We start from the raw sequence: 18,036 nt of genomic DNA, 5'->3' as shown, positions 1-18,036 counted from the left end.
AAGATATAGGAAGTCCTCCTTGATCTTATTGTTTTAGGGAAAAAAAACAAATAAGAAAAGTGCTCTTGCAATCAAAACTTATGTAAAAGTCTAAAAAATAAATCAGGTTTTCTCAAGAGTGCTCTAATATTTATTCTGTCCTCTTTCTGTGCGAACTAGTCTCAAAAGCTCCAAAATTCTGCAGATGAAAATTCCAAACCGAATAAGTCTCACAATTCTATAACTACCCTATCAATCAAAAATAAAAGTGGAATGGAAGATGAAGCCCCTACATTAGGAGTATTTGATGGGGAGATTTGCGAATCTGGTATTTAGGAGTACATGTATTGCCTAAAATTTAATTGGTCACTTGAATTGGAAATCTAATCAATTAGTCTGAATCTCAAAAGATATTTCTAACTCTGGGATATTATAAAATGTGATTTTAATTAATTTGACATTCTTCTCATTCTCATCTTAAAATCCTAATCAGAGTTTCAGGTTAGCTCTGACCAATATTCACTTACCTGATCTGTAGCTTGAACTTATTATCTAGAACAAGTCTTCTCTACTAGTTTTTCTTTTTCTCAATTATGTTGCAAACATTTTCGCTTATCTTTTGGTGAAATATTTTGAGACTATTCAGGGAAGTGTCAGTAAATAGAGACCAGAACCACTTTAAATGGTATTTGAAACTTTATCAATTGGGAGAGAACAGACTTTTATGAGGGAGTTAATAGAATTCTAATGAAGATAGAAGGCAGTCAAGATGAATGAGCAGAAAAACAATCAATAACAAGGGAAAATTTTACCACCACGGGGCAAGCCACCTATAGATTTAAAATGGGAATTAAAAGGCATGCGAAACCTACACAGGGTGTTGCTTAAATGGAACACTCAGCTCTGGCAATGGAGTTTACTTGAGAATGAAATTTCATCCTAAACTAACGCATACTGCACGCATAACGAAGGGCCCCACATCAAAGGAGGGATGAGTTTAAGGATAAAAAAATTTTGCTCCACTTAGTAGAAACTTGAGGGTTTGCCTTATGTGCTCATGAGCAGTTTAGATTTGATAGTGGATTAGCCATTATTAGGAAAGTTTTGCCAAGAAATAAATAACAATAAAATCAACACCTCCTAACAAAATATAAAATGTCAGTAACCTCATTATCAGAGTTTAAAATAACACTTAAAATCTCATGGTAAGGATCTAGAATAAAAACCTAAGAATAAAATAGATGTAATTTTATAATTCATCTCTAGAAATATTTTTTAATTTATGTAGTCATCTACGTGCAGAAACTCAGGAATGCCAATGCAATTTTCCTACAAAAGCCTCTGTATATTGGAGGAAAAACAAATCCTGAAGTATGCAAAACATATTCCCCCCCCGCACCCCCACTTTTTGTTGGAATGTATAAACTTAGCTTAAGTTTTATATCTCTGCCAATAGCAAGGTAAATGCTTAACATATGATCATGTATCATAACAGAATCACGTGATGAAAATGTAAAATATGATCTTGCATAGAACTCACTTAAACAATGCAAATAAACTACTAGCTACTAGCATTCTTGCTTCTGTTCCCCGTGGGATTTCACTGGTGCCAGTGGGTTGGCCATAGGGCAGTAACGCATATTACATTGTGCTTCACTGAAGAACAGTTACGTTCACAGTACTCCTAAGTCCACCCAGAAATCCCATCCACTTTTTGTTATTTCCTACCAAGGTTTTAACACCGATGCCAAGTGTTCAAATCAAATACAGATTTTGACAAATTATCGAGCACACTGTCAGGTTAGATGGAAGAGGGAGGGTTTATTATCTGGATGCAGACAGGGACTCGACAAGCAATGTGAATACAGAAATCTACCCAGCCCACTGTTTCCTTCCTGCCCTTCAGATGTATGATACAGAAACCAATAATATCAAAGTAAAGCACACGTTGTTTCCTTTTTTAATCCAGTTAAGTTAGCCTCATAATTGTTCTGATCCCAGTAAATGAATCATGCCATGATTCAAAAGATCTGCCCTTCACATAAACCTATGAGCATACATTAAAAAAATGACTTATTGTACATCTTTGCATTTCTTAAGGCATGAACAATGGCGTACAGATGGAACAGGTTCTGAGAAGCATCACGTCTTCGTTGACAAGGCCAGCACAAGTACACCACATCAAAGGGACATACTCCAAGTCTGAGCGGACTGAACGCAGTGGCCCAGGAGCTCCTTCGAGCAGGGGATGGCGCTTCCGGAAAAAGGACCAAAGGCGTGGTTTCTGTCATGTTGCTTTAAACTCTCTGGATCAGCTTTAAGCACCAGTTACAGTTTGTTTTTCTGTATAAACTCGTCAGACTTTGGATTTTATATTCTGCTCCTTTAATTCTGCTTTTCGAGGAGGGTGTGGATGTTTTTTTAAGGAATATGGTTGCAGCAAAACAGAAAGGATCCAAAGGTGGTTAGGGGCTTTGTCTAATGCACTTCTGAAAGTCCATTATAAAGATGAATAGAAAAGCAAATGGCCGGTGTTCAGTCGACCCAGAAACCACGCGGAGCTCTAAGAAACATAATTGTGCATAGTTATTGATTCATTCAGAGCGTGATATGTTGGCTAGCTCTACATTCCCAGGTTACCAAAGAACAGGGCTGTCTACTTTGCTAAACCCAGGGTCCTTTCGCAGCTCCCAGTAGGTGTCATTAGAAACCCAAGCTTCTCTTTGATTGGCATCAATCACTTTTCTGTGAAAATAGAAAAATCGACATTAGACCCAAATCACATCAAGGTGACCTGATCCTCAGACCCTCCTCTGTAGATAAGATGCATAAAATAGCCCTTTGTAAGCCAGTTAGTGCCCTATCTGCTGATTGGTGCCTTGACTATTTTTGACCAGAAATGAACTCATTTTTGTTGTTAAACACTTGAAATGGAAGTGGGTAGGTAGATTTGTGAGGAGAGGGGCTGAGGACAGGAAAAACATCACCTTCAGGCAGAGCTAGAAAGTGCAGTGCCTCAAACAAAGCGTGTACAAATACTATAACTAAGAGCTTCAGGATCCAGCCCCACAAGCATAGTCTCTGCCTCACCTTGTGGGGGAAAGTATGCAACCTCAGTAGCTCTGAGAGTCTCTGCAGGTCCATGGCCAAAGGGCACACTTTCAGTATCAAAAGGGCAACTCGACATTCCTCCCCAGGACAGTCATGAGATGACAGCTGATGTGTTCTGTCTCTTGAAACTACAGTTTAATCTGTGTGATGTATACATAATCCTTCAAATAATGCTGTAATAATCACCCATGATCCCATCACACAGGGACCAAATCTGAATGGACAGAAGCTCTGTGTGCAAGAAATAAAATTAAAGATTAATGAAGCTGGGATGACCTTATGGGTAGAGGGGTCACATCTTGTCTCTGAATCAGGGAGTGGGAACGAGGTCCCCCCATTTGAAAGGGTAGGGCTGAAGGACGAAAAGCATTCTGGGCAAGACCCTCACTCCTTTTGGCTGGTCATAAAAAGAAGAGTTGTGGAGAAAAACTTATTTCTACGCTTACAAAAACTTTTCACAAGTGCAAAATCAGATTCAATATTTTCACCATCAAAACCATTTACTGAAATCCATTTAATTTTTCCACCTTTCCAGTCCCTGGACACTAAACTATTTCTCATTTTCTTTTTAGCTAGAGTTTCTCATTGCTTGTGGCAACCGTTTATAAAACATGAACTTGCTATGGGAATGAATTGACTCACTTAAAAAATCTTGGTATATGTTCAAGGTTGTTTTCTTCCATGTATCGTCTGCGAGATCTCTGGAGTTCCTCGACTCTTTGCTTCTCTGCTGCTGCAGCTTCTAGATGTCCTTCTTCCAAAAATCTAAGCAGAAAGCAGTTAATCCTCTAATATATTATCCCCTTTTCTGATTAAAAATTATATCATTATGTAAAATTACATCTGGTTGTTACAAAAACAGGGGAGTCCAAAAACAAACCCCAGAGTTTGCGGCTGGGAGATAGGGAGCAGGAAGCAGCTTTCAGGATGCCCTTGCATGCCTGGAGCTAGTGGCTGGAAACATTGTTGCAAAGATCCGCTTTACTTCCAAGACTCAGGAAGATGGGAGGGATCTTGGACTGTGGGCTGGTACGGAAGAAGCAGACAGAGCCTACGTAGGGTTCTGTGAATGGTCAGGACTGTTTGCAACACCCACCGCGCGAGAGGACGCAGGGACAGAGAGGAGGCAGGGAGGAAGAGAGGAGCTGTGGACATTTTGGGCTGGCTCTGGCTCTAGGAGGCTCTCTCTCTCAGGCTCTCTCTGGCCCTCACGCCCTCACTCTCTGGCTCTTGTGGGCTCCCTCCATGTGGCTTGGAGAAGGGGTCTCCAGGCTGCTTAAAGAAGAAGCTCTCGCCAGGCGGCTTTGAGGAGAGGAGAACCACACGGTTTACAGGAGGAAGGCAGTTTACAAGGAGGCTGAGAATCCAGGAGGTTCTGCATTGAGAGCTGGAGGGCACCACAGCACAGAAAGGACCTCCCCAATCAGAACTGAGTGATTGGCAGCTACTGGTAAAGCTGAAAGCTGAACTGTGTCTAGGAAGTAGGGAAACGGTGTCTCTGACTTTCCTAAGACTGGCCAGGTCTGGGAGGGGGAGGCAGGACTATGTGTAAATAAACAATTCTTTTTCTTTTCACCAAACTCTGGTATTAAGAGTTATAATTCTGGCGGCGGGCAATCGGGCCCCTAACTAAACAGCCTGTGGGTTCTGTTTCAATCGGAGCAGCCCAGGGGTTCTGTTACATGGTGGCTGTGAATATAATGTAGCGAACAGGGAAACACTGAGACTATCCCCTCACCCCACTCCAGGACACACTACCTCTGCCTGCCATCAATGAACATACCTTTGTGTATGTGAACTGAATTATTGCACATGGCAACGTAATGGTAGGAGTGAAGGTGAGCAGTTTGTCCTGGATGACTTTTCTTTCTTTCTTTTTAAAAATAACTTATTTATTTTCCATCACCATTTATCCTCCATACCCTCTTCCACCTTCACCCACGCCCCCCACCCCCACCACTCGGCTGTGCTGTCTAGGGTTCCATAACTTGATATCTTCAGTACAACTGAAGAGTCTGGGGTTGGAACAGCATGAAGTCCCAGGCTTTGCTCCTTTTCCATATTATCAAAAAGCACTTGTTAAAGGCCACAGGATGGAGGATGGTAAGTGGCTATTCTCCAGCTCCTTTGAGAACAGATTGAGGGGAAAGGAATTTTCTTGTTTTATTGGAGAGAGAAGAACGGATGGGAAAAAAAAAAGTAACAGTTGGGGGAAATTACAAAAGGCCATGGAAAGGAGATGAATCATAAATGAAATACAGAAAGGAAATACAGAAATAGAATTGAGAAAGAAAAAGCAGACCCTATGGTGTTTTGCAAATATTTCCATTTCAAAATGGGACCAAATAACAGGGATACAATATGATACACATTGTACAGGAAGCTTATTGATGCATATGAATGTCAAATAGTGAGACTGCTTGTTCTAGAGAGAGAGGGGGAATCTAAGAGAACTGAATAGCAGAACATTCAATACTGGGAACATGTTGGCAGGAGACAAATACACTGGAAACAGAAAAAGATCTTGGATGGAATTTGTATGGCATAAAAAGGTTTTGGAAAAAGTAAAATTAGTTCTGTAGGAATGGGTAACACGAGCACAGAACTACGTAAAAATACCAAAAAGTAAGAATCAGAAGGCATTAAGGGTACTGCATTTTGAGTAGATCTCATACCCTGTGGGATCCAAACAGTGGGGCAAACTCCGATCTTTGACTCAAAGCATTTCTAGGTATCCCTGTAACTTATTACCTCATCCTTTAGTTTAAAAGATGCTCCATGCTTCAGAGTAATAGAAGTAAAAAGGTACAAACACTGGGTGAGGAGTGGTTCTGTATTTAGTTGAGAGAGAATTCATGAATTTGTAGACTTTCATTAAATTTAGGGATAACAGGGGAAACTTAAAAAAAAAAAATCTGTGTGAAAACTTTCTGTTAAGCTAATCTTTTGTTCTAATCAACCTCTGAACACTGTCTTACCCAGGGTAGAAAGCAAATATTTCTGAGTAAATCAAAGAATGGATGGATGGTTCAATAAATAAACAAATAAATGACAGTGGTGAAAATAAGTCTCGATGACATGCATAGTGACATGCCATGATCTAGAGTCCACTTCAAATTCCACTGCTATGCTCACCTCTGATCTGGCCGGAACCGGGCGTCTGTTGGTGGGAGGAAATCTTTTAGTACAGGATCTAACTCGTTGAGCTCAATAGCAAACCTTGTGAAGCCATAGTAGAGCTCATTGTTGGCTGGTAGGGAACCTGGAATGAGGCCAACAGACCATCGTGAGAGGCAAAGAGGTTTAAAACACTTGCAGAAGCTGACTTAACCCTGGTGTTTAATTAATGCCCAGGCTATTAACAAATTTGTAGTCATACATACTACATGATACATTTTTTCAAGTGATTTAAATTGTTTTTATTTTGTTAGGTGGGAAACTTTATGTTGATGATCAGAACTGATAGATTCACATATTTAATAAAATCTAGCCTTTAAAATAAAACTTTGTACATATAGTAGTATTCACTGGCTAGACTACACCATAATTTTCCTCTCAAATATTCAGTTAGGTAACTAAATGCCAGGGTGATTAGCTATGAATATTAAGATTTCACCAGAAACACTTTACTTCCTTTTAGAAAACGATGCAGATCTAAATTAGTATTTATTGACCCTTTTTAATTAAGCTCAAAGGCAGAATCTTTGTATGCTTTGTTATTTGATATATTTCAAGCTCCCAGAGCAAAGCCTGATGCATAGCCAGTACTCAATAAATAACTGCAGAATGAACTAACCACACTCTACTAGCAGGGAATTTAAATGCACATTGAGGTCACTTAAGAAACTAACAACTAATTTTATAGTTAGGGCTTAACTGACAAAATTCTGATGAAAATAAACGTCAAGTGGAGACAGTTCCCTTTTACTTGATAGTCCATTATATGCTAGTGTATTACCAGAATTCCCTTGATGTGTTTTACTAAATGTCAACATATTACAGCTTTTTGCTGCTCAAGTGAAAAGATCACTTAACTCTGGTGAGTTATTGAATTTGTGGATTATAGATATTTACAGGCTTTCCTTTGTTTTATTAAAACAGAATAAATAACATGAGTAAGGATTTAAGCTTGTGTATTTCAATGAATTATACTCTTTGATAAATATACCTAGCTTTTGAAATGCAGGCATTTAGAGTGATTTTACATGAACTCCACTGGTTAGACTGGGCAAAATTTTATAACTCATTATCAAATATTGGGACATATAATTTACAAGTTAAGTATAAATATAACTACAATTGCCTCAGCATCTAGGTTTTTCATCTCACGATTAAAGAAAGCACAAGGTGGACTACATGGGATGACCTGACATTCCCTCCCTTTGTCAGTTCACTCATGGTGGCCTCCTGCGCAGGACACTCATGCAGGTCTCACCTGGTCTCCAGATACACTTTGCAGAAGGGGCCACGCCGCAGTAGAGCCCCTCATGCCACTTCCCAAACAGCCGGTGCACCGCCTTCCCCTCCTGATCCATCACAACCCCCTGGACTTCATTCACATTAGAGTTCCAATAATTCACCTGGAGAAACCAAAGCCCAATTAAAACACCTGGTCTCTTTAACAACACCAGTTCCTGTAATTTCCATATGGAAAATTTTCTTAGGAAGTTTCTTACCCAAACCGTTTCCAGAACTCAATCTCATAATGTTTTCTGTGGAAAGGTGGCTTTCTTAACTTTTAAGGAAAGGGTGGGCTCTACTCCATGTGATCGTATGGAAGCACGATACAGAAAAGGCTTCATTTCTATCCCAACCAAAAAGTAATTTATAGGTCAGTAATTTCTTCCTCAGATCCTCCTGTCTTGAATTTTCCTTTTGCTCGTGGATTTTTAATAACTTTCAACTGGCAATGCTACAGAAGTAGTTTGTGAAATATGTTTTGCAGTCTCTGTAAATGGCTAAATTTTATCATGAGGACCCTGCTCTGCCTTCTACCAGCCATGCTCCTCCCCAAAATGTGAGAAGTCTGTGGGAATTTGCCCATCTGGATCCCAGGTCAGGTACCAAGTTTGCAGGGCCCTGCAACACCGTGTCCACGTGGCTCTAAGCTTATTCCACAACCTGCACAAGCCTTTTCTTTGGATTCATTCTCAGAAGCGCAGACCACCCACCAGTGTGGGGATCTATAGGCCTGAGGTGGCTGTTTGAGGGGGTGGGGGCAGAGCCTGGAAGTAGGACTGGACTGCATCCATCCATGTGTGAAGTCCCTGGCAGAGCAGCACAGAGCTGCAGGTGGGGAAGGCGTGGGGCCAGGACGGGCTCTCCTGCACTGTCAGGTTCCAGCCTGAGTTCTAAAGTGTCTGATCTGGCCTCGCAGGCTTTTATATAAAATGTATGTATTTGTCAAGGTCAAAAAACAGGGACTTCCATTTGGATTCTTGCCCTGAGTTCTGCATATATCAGGGGCAGACCTAAATCAGTTTCTCATAGCCTACAAAACTAAATGCATACATTCACTGTGAGGAACCACTTCTTGTGGGTTTGGGAATTGTAACCCTGGCCATGAGCCAGACTTGCCCCCTCCTACCTTCGGGTTGCCTTTAAGTCTCAACAGCACACTGGAAGGCTGTGCGGGAGACATGACCGAAGGTCATTCAGAGGGTTTCCATGGGAATTGGATTTAAAGAATGTTTATTATGCTTTGGAGCTTGCTCTGCTTTTCTTATCTCTTAGTTAACTATAAACAGTCTTTAGCAAGGAATATATGAAACCTTGCACCCAATGCCAGTAGTGGCATCAAGATGTTTAATAGACCCTAACACAGACTGGTTAATGTGCCCTCTGTATTGATATCTGTAACTGTCAACTGTAATCCAGGTGCCTAAAAACTATTGATAATTTATAAATTTTGACCTTGTATCTCCCATGCACACTCTTTTCAATAAAAAGCACGAGGGACGGAGGTCTTGCGCTTTCTCCACTAGAGGGAACAGCCACCTCCCTTACACTCCAGACAAAGTACAGTGTACTGGATAAGTCTGTTCTGCTGTGGCTGTGAAACTCTGCTGGACAGAGAGGTTTCCAACCGAGCTGGGGCATTGGAGGCAGATCCGCCTCAATTCACCACTCAGGCAGAGCAAATAATGATCCTGGCTCTTCAGTTCTGAGCCACCTAATGAATCCATTTTAAAAAAAAGGGAGGGGGGGAGACATTTTGAGCTAAAAGAAATATGTTCAATGAAAATGAACATGACCAGGGGAGGAAATTTTGAGTATTACGATTCCAGTCATGTTACCTGTTTCTACCACATTAGAATGAGATCAAGACTAGAAGAGGTGAAGAGGGTGTGTGGAGTTTCCGGGCCATGAATTCCATGGCACCCCTAAAAATACATGGTGGTGACCCTGTGTACTCCACTTCCAAGCAGTGAGACTAGGGAAAATGGTGCTCTGTAAGCACCTCTATCCCAGACATATTTTCTTGTTGATAAAGGTAATGTTTTTCTTGAACTTATTTGGATTATAATAGTGGCAGAGTTAGGTAGGCGTATAGTGACTGGAAGCTATCATTTATATGCATCCTCAGAAAAAGACAACTGCATTATAATGAGGTCCCTAAAATAGACCACTTGAGTTATGTTGTAATCAAGCAGGAATAGAAATAGGAATATAAGCCAGAAGACTCGCTCTAGGCAATAATAGAAACAAATAGAAATCAGAAGATTTGCTATAGGAAAGAAGTGTTTTCTGGAATTTCACTTAATGGACTACTGATAGGCTGCTAAAAAAAAGAAATTCTTTAAGAAGTCCTTTTTTTAATGCATTGAGATGGCGGCTTTCTTGATTCCCACATATTCAGAATTCTGAATGCCTTGAGTAATGCCATCAGTTGGTTCTACTTTCCTACCTAACATGTTCTTATGTATCAGGGATACAGCATAGACTTACTTGAGGCTGTTTAAGGTAATTGTTGTATTTCTTCCTCAGAGGAAGCATATTATGTTATTTTTTCTTCACTGTTGTAAGATATTATTTACCTTGACAAATGTGAGTTTGCAAATGCAAACGCTGCTTTTGGTATTTCTAATGGTTACTTCTCCATAATGCTCTATCCATCTCCTTCCACTGAGAATGTTGTGTATGCACGTGGTGACCTTATTCCACACATAGCAATCTCCATACCTAGGGAAGAATACAACACAATGCAAGTCACATATATATAGTACTATTTCTACTAATGAGAATATCCTTTGGCCAAAGTTTCCTTTTCCCTCATTTTCCTCTCATTTCTTTGTCGAAAGTTTCTGTGTGTTCAAGGACATTTACGGCATGATTCAGTAATTTAAGGAACAAGTCAGTGCTTCTTATGGGCTAAAGCTATGAAACTGAATAGGGCCCATTTCTTGCTCTCCTGGAACCAACAGTATGCTAGGGATTGAGGGACATGCCAATAAATACTCAGACTAAGATAGGATGATGAAGTACCTTGAGAACACAGAAGGGGGAGTCCTTAGTCCTTAGATCTGCCTGCATTGTGGGTGGAGTGCCATGAAAGACTTCCTAGAGGAGACTGGGGAAAAGCATCAGAAGCTAAAAGAGCATGCATGGCACACCTGGGGACCTGGGAGTGGTTTGCTCCCGGTGTGTGGGTGTGGCAGGAGGCAAGGTAGAAAGGTGTGATGGGGCAGAGCAGGGAAGCCCTGGAGACACATCAATGAATCTGCATTTTCCTTGTAGGTAAGGGGCCACTGTGGAAGGATTCCAGGAAATTGAGAGGGAGATACAGCATGCATTTCAGAAAGATTACTCTGAGGACATTGTTTCATTTACTTCTTTTAAAAAAAATTGCTATCCAAGGACATTTTTTTCATTGTTTTAAAGAAAGAGGAAGAAAGAGAAGCATTAATTGACTGCCTCCCTCTATGTATGCACCCGGACCAGGGACCTGCAACCTAGCCTGACCAGGAATCGAACCCACAACCTTTTGGTTACAGGATGATGCTCCAACCAACTGAGCCACACTGGCCTGGGCTGTTTCTTTTTCTAAGTTAACAGCAAAGTTGTGAATAATTCTTTGGGAAAAGACTGATGTGCATAACTAAGGCGGTCCATATGTGATGCAAACTCCAGGGAGTAAGATTCCAGAATTTTTGCCAAGAAACGAGATGGCATAGCTTTAGGTCACTTTTACATGTTATGTCTATTTTCAAATAAAATGTTACTTCAAAATAAAAAAAGTGCTTCTAAGTTTCTAAAAAAATGATGAATTGCTATGATGTAGGTACTATATACACCACTGGAAAAATTCTTTCTTCCTCATGAGTCTGCAAAAAATGGAAGTTTATTTTGTGGTCCTGGGAATTCCTCTTCCTCCATAACCAATCCATCGGCAAATTCTGTCATTCAAACAGACAAAAACCAAACCAAACCAAACCAACCAAAGGAAGACAAAAACAAAACCAATCAAGCTTTTGGCCTCCATTAATTTGAAAACAGCCATAAAAGAATTCCATCTCTCTTCCTTAATAAAATAACTTTAAAGTTAAAAATAGTCCCTGGATATAAGATTAACTCACAGTGAAACTATAAACTGTATAGATAAAAATGGGTAAGAAAGAGAACCTTTGATATAAAATGCAAACTAGGATGGTGACTGGGCCAGGTAGGTACCTAGTGTTGACTGGTGAGCAGAGGATGTGAAGAGATAAATATAGTAAGCTTTAACACCTATGCTCAAGTTCTCATTTGCTTCTGTGGGAGAACATTCTCAGCACATTGGTCAAGTTAGCGGAACCTTTGGCCATACAGTGAAATAGACCCTCGGTACCTTCCATGGTTTCAAATACGCATTTCAGACTTTGAAAAGCAGTTAAGAGACCAAAAGGATGGAGAGAGAAACCTACTTTGGAAGCATGACATTCAGAGTTCCCACAGGCAGGATCTCCATCGACTTCCCCCAGAACTTGTTTTTCCATCTGATATCTAAATGATGTAGGCAGAGGATAAGAAATACATACTCCGTATCTAAGGATTTATTCTATAAAAACTAATTTTTGTATTACACTTCACATGTGAAAAAGAACTTTGTAATTAAGGTTGATTTTATATGGCTGATTTAATAGAACAGGTTCCTAAAGATGGCCCAAAATGATAAGATAAACTGTGAACCCCCAAAAACCTAGTGTCTGTATTTCACCATAATACATGTTGTTTTCAACCAATAAAACAGGGGAGAAGCCTGGGATAATATGTGTGCATATTCACATACACATACAGGTGTGGGCAAAAGTAGGTTTATAGTTGTGAGCACACAAAGTACAATTTATTCTTGTGTTATTTATTTATATTATTTGTCTTCTTATTGCTATTATTTTATAGCCTTACTTATGAGTTATCTTTTAGGTAATGATGTCTGTTAATTTAACCTACTTTTGCTGACCCCTGTATACTTGGCTACTCTTTAGTATCTAGATAAGTGTTGTTATAAATTTTAACTAGATAGTGAAAATAGTTTATATATATATATATATAAATGAGTTGTATAGCAAAAATAATTGTGGTATGGATTTATACACACATTTATTTAAATAGCTATATGATTTGGGAGCACAATACAAAAACGAAATCTCTAGATACAAACAGTAAGATTATGGGAAAGTGAAATGAACTGAATGAACATGTTGTTATACTGGTTAAGATACGGCCCAGGGCCCAGCACTCCATCTCACTTATGTTTTATTTGCAGAAACTCAGGTTTACCTGTGCTTTTGTAATAACCACCTGGACCCATTTTAATGAACTAAGGGAGCTTAGTGTTTGCTGCCTCCACAAAATTTCTGACCAAGAAATGATTTATTTCCTTATTTTGTAATAAAGTACAGTTATAGTGCTCTATCACTCTGTGTGTTTTCAGGTTTGGGAAGTGTATATAAGAAGCAAATAAAACACCCTTCCAAACATAAAGAAACTATTTATACTTAATATTATATATCCCTTCTAAAGGGATTTTGAAACATTTTATTTTAGGCAAGTTTGTAACATTCTGACTGAACAATGGGCATTGATTAAATAGACTTCAATCCAAATCCCAGATGATGTGCCATAAGAGCCTTTCTTCAGGATTCAGATGTATTTGCACAGCCTCAGGCAGCAAGAAGGCAGCAGATAAAATCTCCACGTTATAGATACAGACAAGGCAGCACAGAGAGGTTGAGTGATAGCCCCAAGCTAACACAGTGGGCATGAAGCCCTGCGGTTCTATAGTCCCTGCTTCCTAAACAACCTCATCTCCTCCTAGACCACATGGTTTAATGTTTAAACCAGGAAATCTAATTTCTCAAAATGAACTCTGTATCAATGACAAATATTCTCTATAAGTTCCAAAGGTAGAAATGTAAACTGAGCACAATGTACTTTTGGAAACCAGAGGCTGTTTCATAGGATAATCAATTGGATTTTAAAGTTGTAATTGAAAAACAAACCTTGCCAAAACACAAAATTCTTGGATTCACAGTGACAGGCAGAAATGGGTGGATGATGGCTAACCTGGTAATTAAAGACAAAACAGAGAGCAATGACATCAGTGTTAAAACTTTAATAAGCAATAGTTTTTTTACAACATACAGTGGCTACCACCAAATAATAAAAAGCATTCAGCTCATCCATCTCTCTTAGTGACTTATTCTCAAAATGTACAAGTCGATTACTGAATCTTTAACTCTTAAGGCTTCATGTTTAAACACAGAGAACTTATGTATGTTTAGAGGAGACAATTATAGAGATAAGCTGAGTTGTTTGTTAATTGGTATCATAACTCATCCCAAAGAGAGGTTTACCAATCTATTTTCATCATTAAACTGCCCAGCTACCTACACAGAAACCTCGCCCAGTGCAGCAGGACATACCTGTTCTGAGAAAAAGCGGAATCCCTTGTCTTCTCTAATGCATTCGTAAGTCTCCCCAAGGACAGGGTTGAATGGTTTACTTCCTGCTCTGAAATAGGTGGAGCAATATCCTGAAACTGCAAATGCAGCAATAAGAACCTGTTAAAACATTTAAGAAAGGAAAATAATATAGGAGAGACTACTTCCAGATCTGTTTGCCCCTTATTCCTCTAGCTTTTACATATCCCTGTCAAGGGGTGCTGACTGAACAGTATTTGCATTTTCTACTATTTGCATAGACTCTTCATAAACTCATGAAGGAAAAGGTAAATGAAAATGAGATTATACTCCTCTCACGGGAACCAGCAGGCATTTGAGGTCAAGCATTTTTCATTCATCTACCTACTCAATTTCCGGGGTACTACAGGTTCAAAGTTTCTGAAACATAGTTATAGGTTATGCTGTCTGCACAATCTTAGTGCCATGTGCAGAAGGGTTGTGGCTGCTGGTGCCTTCCTGAAGGCAAGTCAGGTTTTTGACAGTGGTATGGAATAGAGGCCAGGACACAGCACAAACAGGAGGCAACGTTGTCACACCTAAGTTCCTGAACAAATGGAACCTCTTAACCTTCAGGAAAAGTTAATAAGCAAGGCTAGATATGCCTTCAACCTCTAAAGAGTGATACCTTTACATCCTAACTGAAGAAACACTCTGAAGCAAGCATAAATCACAAAATGTGTATCTTCTAGAGGAATTTATGCAAAAGGACCAATTTCTCTCTTACCTATGCAGTGAGAATGTTAAGCAAAAGCCAAGTGTGCCATCATTTGCCTTAGCCCAGGCCTAGGGTTGACAAGCCCCCAAAGAGTACTGCTCTATTTATTACCATGCGCTCATAGGGATCGTCGGTTTCTGAAGCCTTGTCCAGAAGCTCACTGTATTCCATTTCCTCGCAGAGATGCTGCAGAGTGTTGAGTGGCTCGTTTAGCTCTACAGGCATAGAGACTTTAGATAGGTCTTTACCAATGTTGTTCCTCAAGATATTCCACAGGTTAATGTTACTGGTGTCAGGACAGGGAGCTGGCAAGCACGTTCGACGTCCATTTCGGAAGGCCCCTCCTGTGAGCTCCCCATTCAAGACTGAAAGGGGAAGAAAGAGAAGAACGACAATGAAAGATACTTTGTTTCTCTGATTTCACAAAACCCAGGAGGGAAACAACCCTTTCAAATAATTCTGATTGTGATACATTCCTTCAGCCTTTATTTTACTCCCTCAAGAGTGAATGGAATTATTTTAATACAGGGTTGCTAAAAAATGCACAAAATATTAGTGTCTAGTTTTTCAAACAGGGTGTTAAATATACTAAAATATTTGAGAAAAAACAAGTCAAATTTTAAAAATTAAACATTTTTAATAAGAAGGCCTCAGACTTTTGGTTTAAGCAAGAAATCAAACCTTTTAACAAGCATTTACCTCAACAGATTACACAAATACAAAATCTATTGAACAATCAGCTGCAAAAGAAATAATTAGTGACGAGGGGCCGTGATTGTTCATTGAAACACCAGCATTATAATTTGGCATGTAGATAGAACACCTGGAAGCTCAAAGGATGCATACTTTGCCGAGAAATGTTGTCTGCAACACTGGTGTTGTCTTCAGATATATTATCACTCACATCACTGATGTAAGACTCATCATCTGAAGCCTAAGGAAGGAAAGAACATAGAAAGGATCAGAGTTCTTGTTCAGTATTAAAAGTTCAGAAAATTGATTAAACACAAGATTCTGCTCAAATGAAAAGCAGAGGTCATAGTGGAAAATGCATTTGACATATGTGCAATAAACACCTGAGAGTCTTCCATGAACCAGAATATAGAATTGCTCAAAATAAGTAACTCTCTGTCTTAGTTGGGGTGGGAAGCTAGAACTATTTCAGTACAATGGAACAATAAAGTACCAAGAAAGGGACTTCCGATCAAGATGGAGTCATAGGTAAACATGCTTTGCCTCTTCACACAACCACAGAGAGAATTACAACTAGACCGTAAAACAAATAACACCCAAAACTGTCAGAAAAATCAAGCTGTATGGAAGTCTGACAACTGAGGGTTTAAAGAAGCCACATTCATCCGGACGGGTAGGAGGAGTGGAGATGTGGAGACAGGTGGTGAGGTATGGAGACACAGTGCAGTGTGGAGAGGTGGCGGTGGCAGAATGGGCAGTCACATTTTCACATGTGGTGAATAAAAACTGGGAGGGATAACTTGGGAGCAAAGGATCCCAGCCCCAGCACAGACCATACAGCCCAGAGTTCCAGCACTAAGACTATAAATCCCCAAAACTTCTGGCTGAAAAAAACAGTGGTGGTTGGGGCAGTGGAAGAAACTGCTGGATTTTCAGGAGACTCCACTTAAAGGGCCCACACAGAATTAAAACTTATGCAGACAGACCTCCTCTGGGATTCAGCACCAGGGCAACAGCTGGAAGGGCACCAGTCACACAGGGTAAGTGCTGGGAAAACCTCCAGAAGCCAGTAAGCAGTACTGTCCCTTCTCTGAGCCTTTCCTCCACACAGAGCCACAAAGCAGTAAGATGGGTTGCCCCGCCTTGACAATTACCTAAGGCTCCACATAACTTATAGGTGCCTTTTCTATAATAGGTCACACTATTAAGGGAGTCAAAGAAGCTCTATCTAGTACACAGGAACAAACACAGGGAGGCTGCCAAATTGAGGAGACAAAGAAATATGGACCAAATGAAAGAACAGGAAAAAAAAAAAAAAACAGAAAAAGAACTAAATGAAATGGAGATAGCCTATCTATCAGAAGCAGAGTTCAAAACACCGGTGATCAGGATGCACAAAGAACTCATTGAGTACAGTAACAAAATAAAAAATACCCAGGAGAAATGATGTTACACTAAGTGAAGTAAATAAAAATCTACCAGGAACCAACAGTGGAAAGGATGAAACCAGGATTCAAATCAATGATTTGGAACATAAGGAAATACTCAAAGTGCTCAACCAGAACAGCAAGAAGAAAAAAAAGTTAAAAAAAAAAAAAAAAAGAGGATAGCATAAGAAGCCTCTGGGACATCTCCAAATGTACTGACATCTGAATCATAGGGATGCCAGAAGGAGAAGAGGAAGAGCAAGAAATTGAAAATTTATTTGAAAAAGTAATGAAATAAAACTTCCCTAATTTAGTGAAGGAAATAGACATAGAAATCCAGAAAGCACAGAGAGTCCCAAACAATATGGACCCAAAGAGGACTACACCAAGACACATCATAATTAAAATGCCAAAGGTTAAGGATAAAGAGAGAATCTTAAAAGCAACAAGAGAAGAGTTACTTACAGAGGAGTTCCCACAAGACTGTCTGCTGATTTCTCAAAAGAAACTTTGCAGGATAGAAGGGACTGGCAAGAAGTATTCAATGTGATGAAAAATGAGGACCTACAGCCAAGATTACTCTACCCAGTAAAACTATAATTTAGAATGGAAGTGCAGATAAAGTGCTTCCCAGACAAGGTGAAGCTAAAGGAGTTCACCATCACCAACATTTTATTATATAAAATGTTAAAGGGACTTATTTAAGAAAAATAATATAAAAACTATGAACATTAAAAAGGCAGCAAATTCACAACTATCAACAACTGAATCTAAAAACACAAACTAAGCAAACTATCAGAATAGAAACAGAATAATAGATATGGAGATCACATGGAGGGTTATTGGCTAGGAGGGGGAAGGGAGGAAATGGGGGAAATGGTGCAGGGATTAAGAAGCATAACTGGACATTAAGAATAGTTAGGAAATGGAGAAGCCAAAGAGTTTATATGCATAACCCATGGACATGAACTAAGGGGCGGGGGGGCGGGGGGGCTTACATGCATGACTCGTGGACATTAAATAAGCGGGGGATTGCTAGAGGGAATGGGGGGTACCAGGCAGAAGGGGGCAAAGGGAGGAAATTGGGACAACTGTAATAGCATAATCAATAAAATATATTTTAAAAAACAGAATGTACAGAACAGGTGGCCCTCTGACTCTCCCTAGA

General features: G+C 39.8%; 1 protein-coding gene across 1 annotated transcript in view; it reads right to left on the bottom strand.

The window, feature by feature from the left end:
* Positions 1–1,780: 1,780 nt before the first annotated feature.
* The window catches only part of OSBPL6 (oxysterol binding protein like 6), an 82,925-nt gene continuing 66,669 nt past the window's right edge, over positions 1,781–18,036 (bottom strand). Inside the window, exons 15-24 of the mRNA XM_090281151.1 lie at positions 15,595–15,682; positions 14,860–15,113; positions 13,995–14,132; positions 13,572–13,635; positions 11,994–12,072; positions 10,128–10,272; positions 7,526–7,670; positions 6,226–6,352; positions 3,733–3,855; positions 1,781–2,724 (exon numbers count right to left, since the gene is read on the bottom strand). Of these exons, the coding sequence (XP_090137277.1) occupies positions 2,616–2,724; positions 3,733–3,855; positions 6,226–6,352; positions 7,526–7,670; positions 10,128–10,272; positions 11,994–12,072; positions 13,572–13,635; positions 13,995–14,132; positions 14,860–15,113; positions 15,595–15,682 (1,272 nt within the window). The 3' untranslated portion in view covers positions 1,781–2,615. The remainder of the gene's footprint in view (positions 2,725–3,732; positions 3,856–6,225; positions 6,353–7,525; positions 7,671–10,127; positions 10,273–11,993; positions 12,073–13,571; positions 13,636–13,994; positions 14,133–14,859; positions 15,114–15,594; positions 15,683–18,036) is intronic.

The sequence above is a fragment of the Furipterus horrens genome, unplaced genomic scaffold (assembly GCF_987537825.1).
Source record: "Furipterus horrens unplaced genomic scaffold, mFurHor1.1.pri manual_scaffold_1, whole genome shotgun sequence".
Classification (NCBI taxonomy): domain Eukaryota; kingdom Metazoa; phylum Chordata; class Mammalia; order Chiroptera; family Furipteridae; genus Furipterus; species Furipterus horrens.
This window is presented reverse-complemented; position numbering and strand designations above follow the sequence as displayed.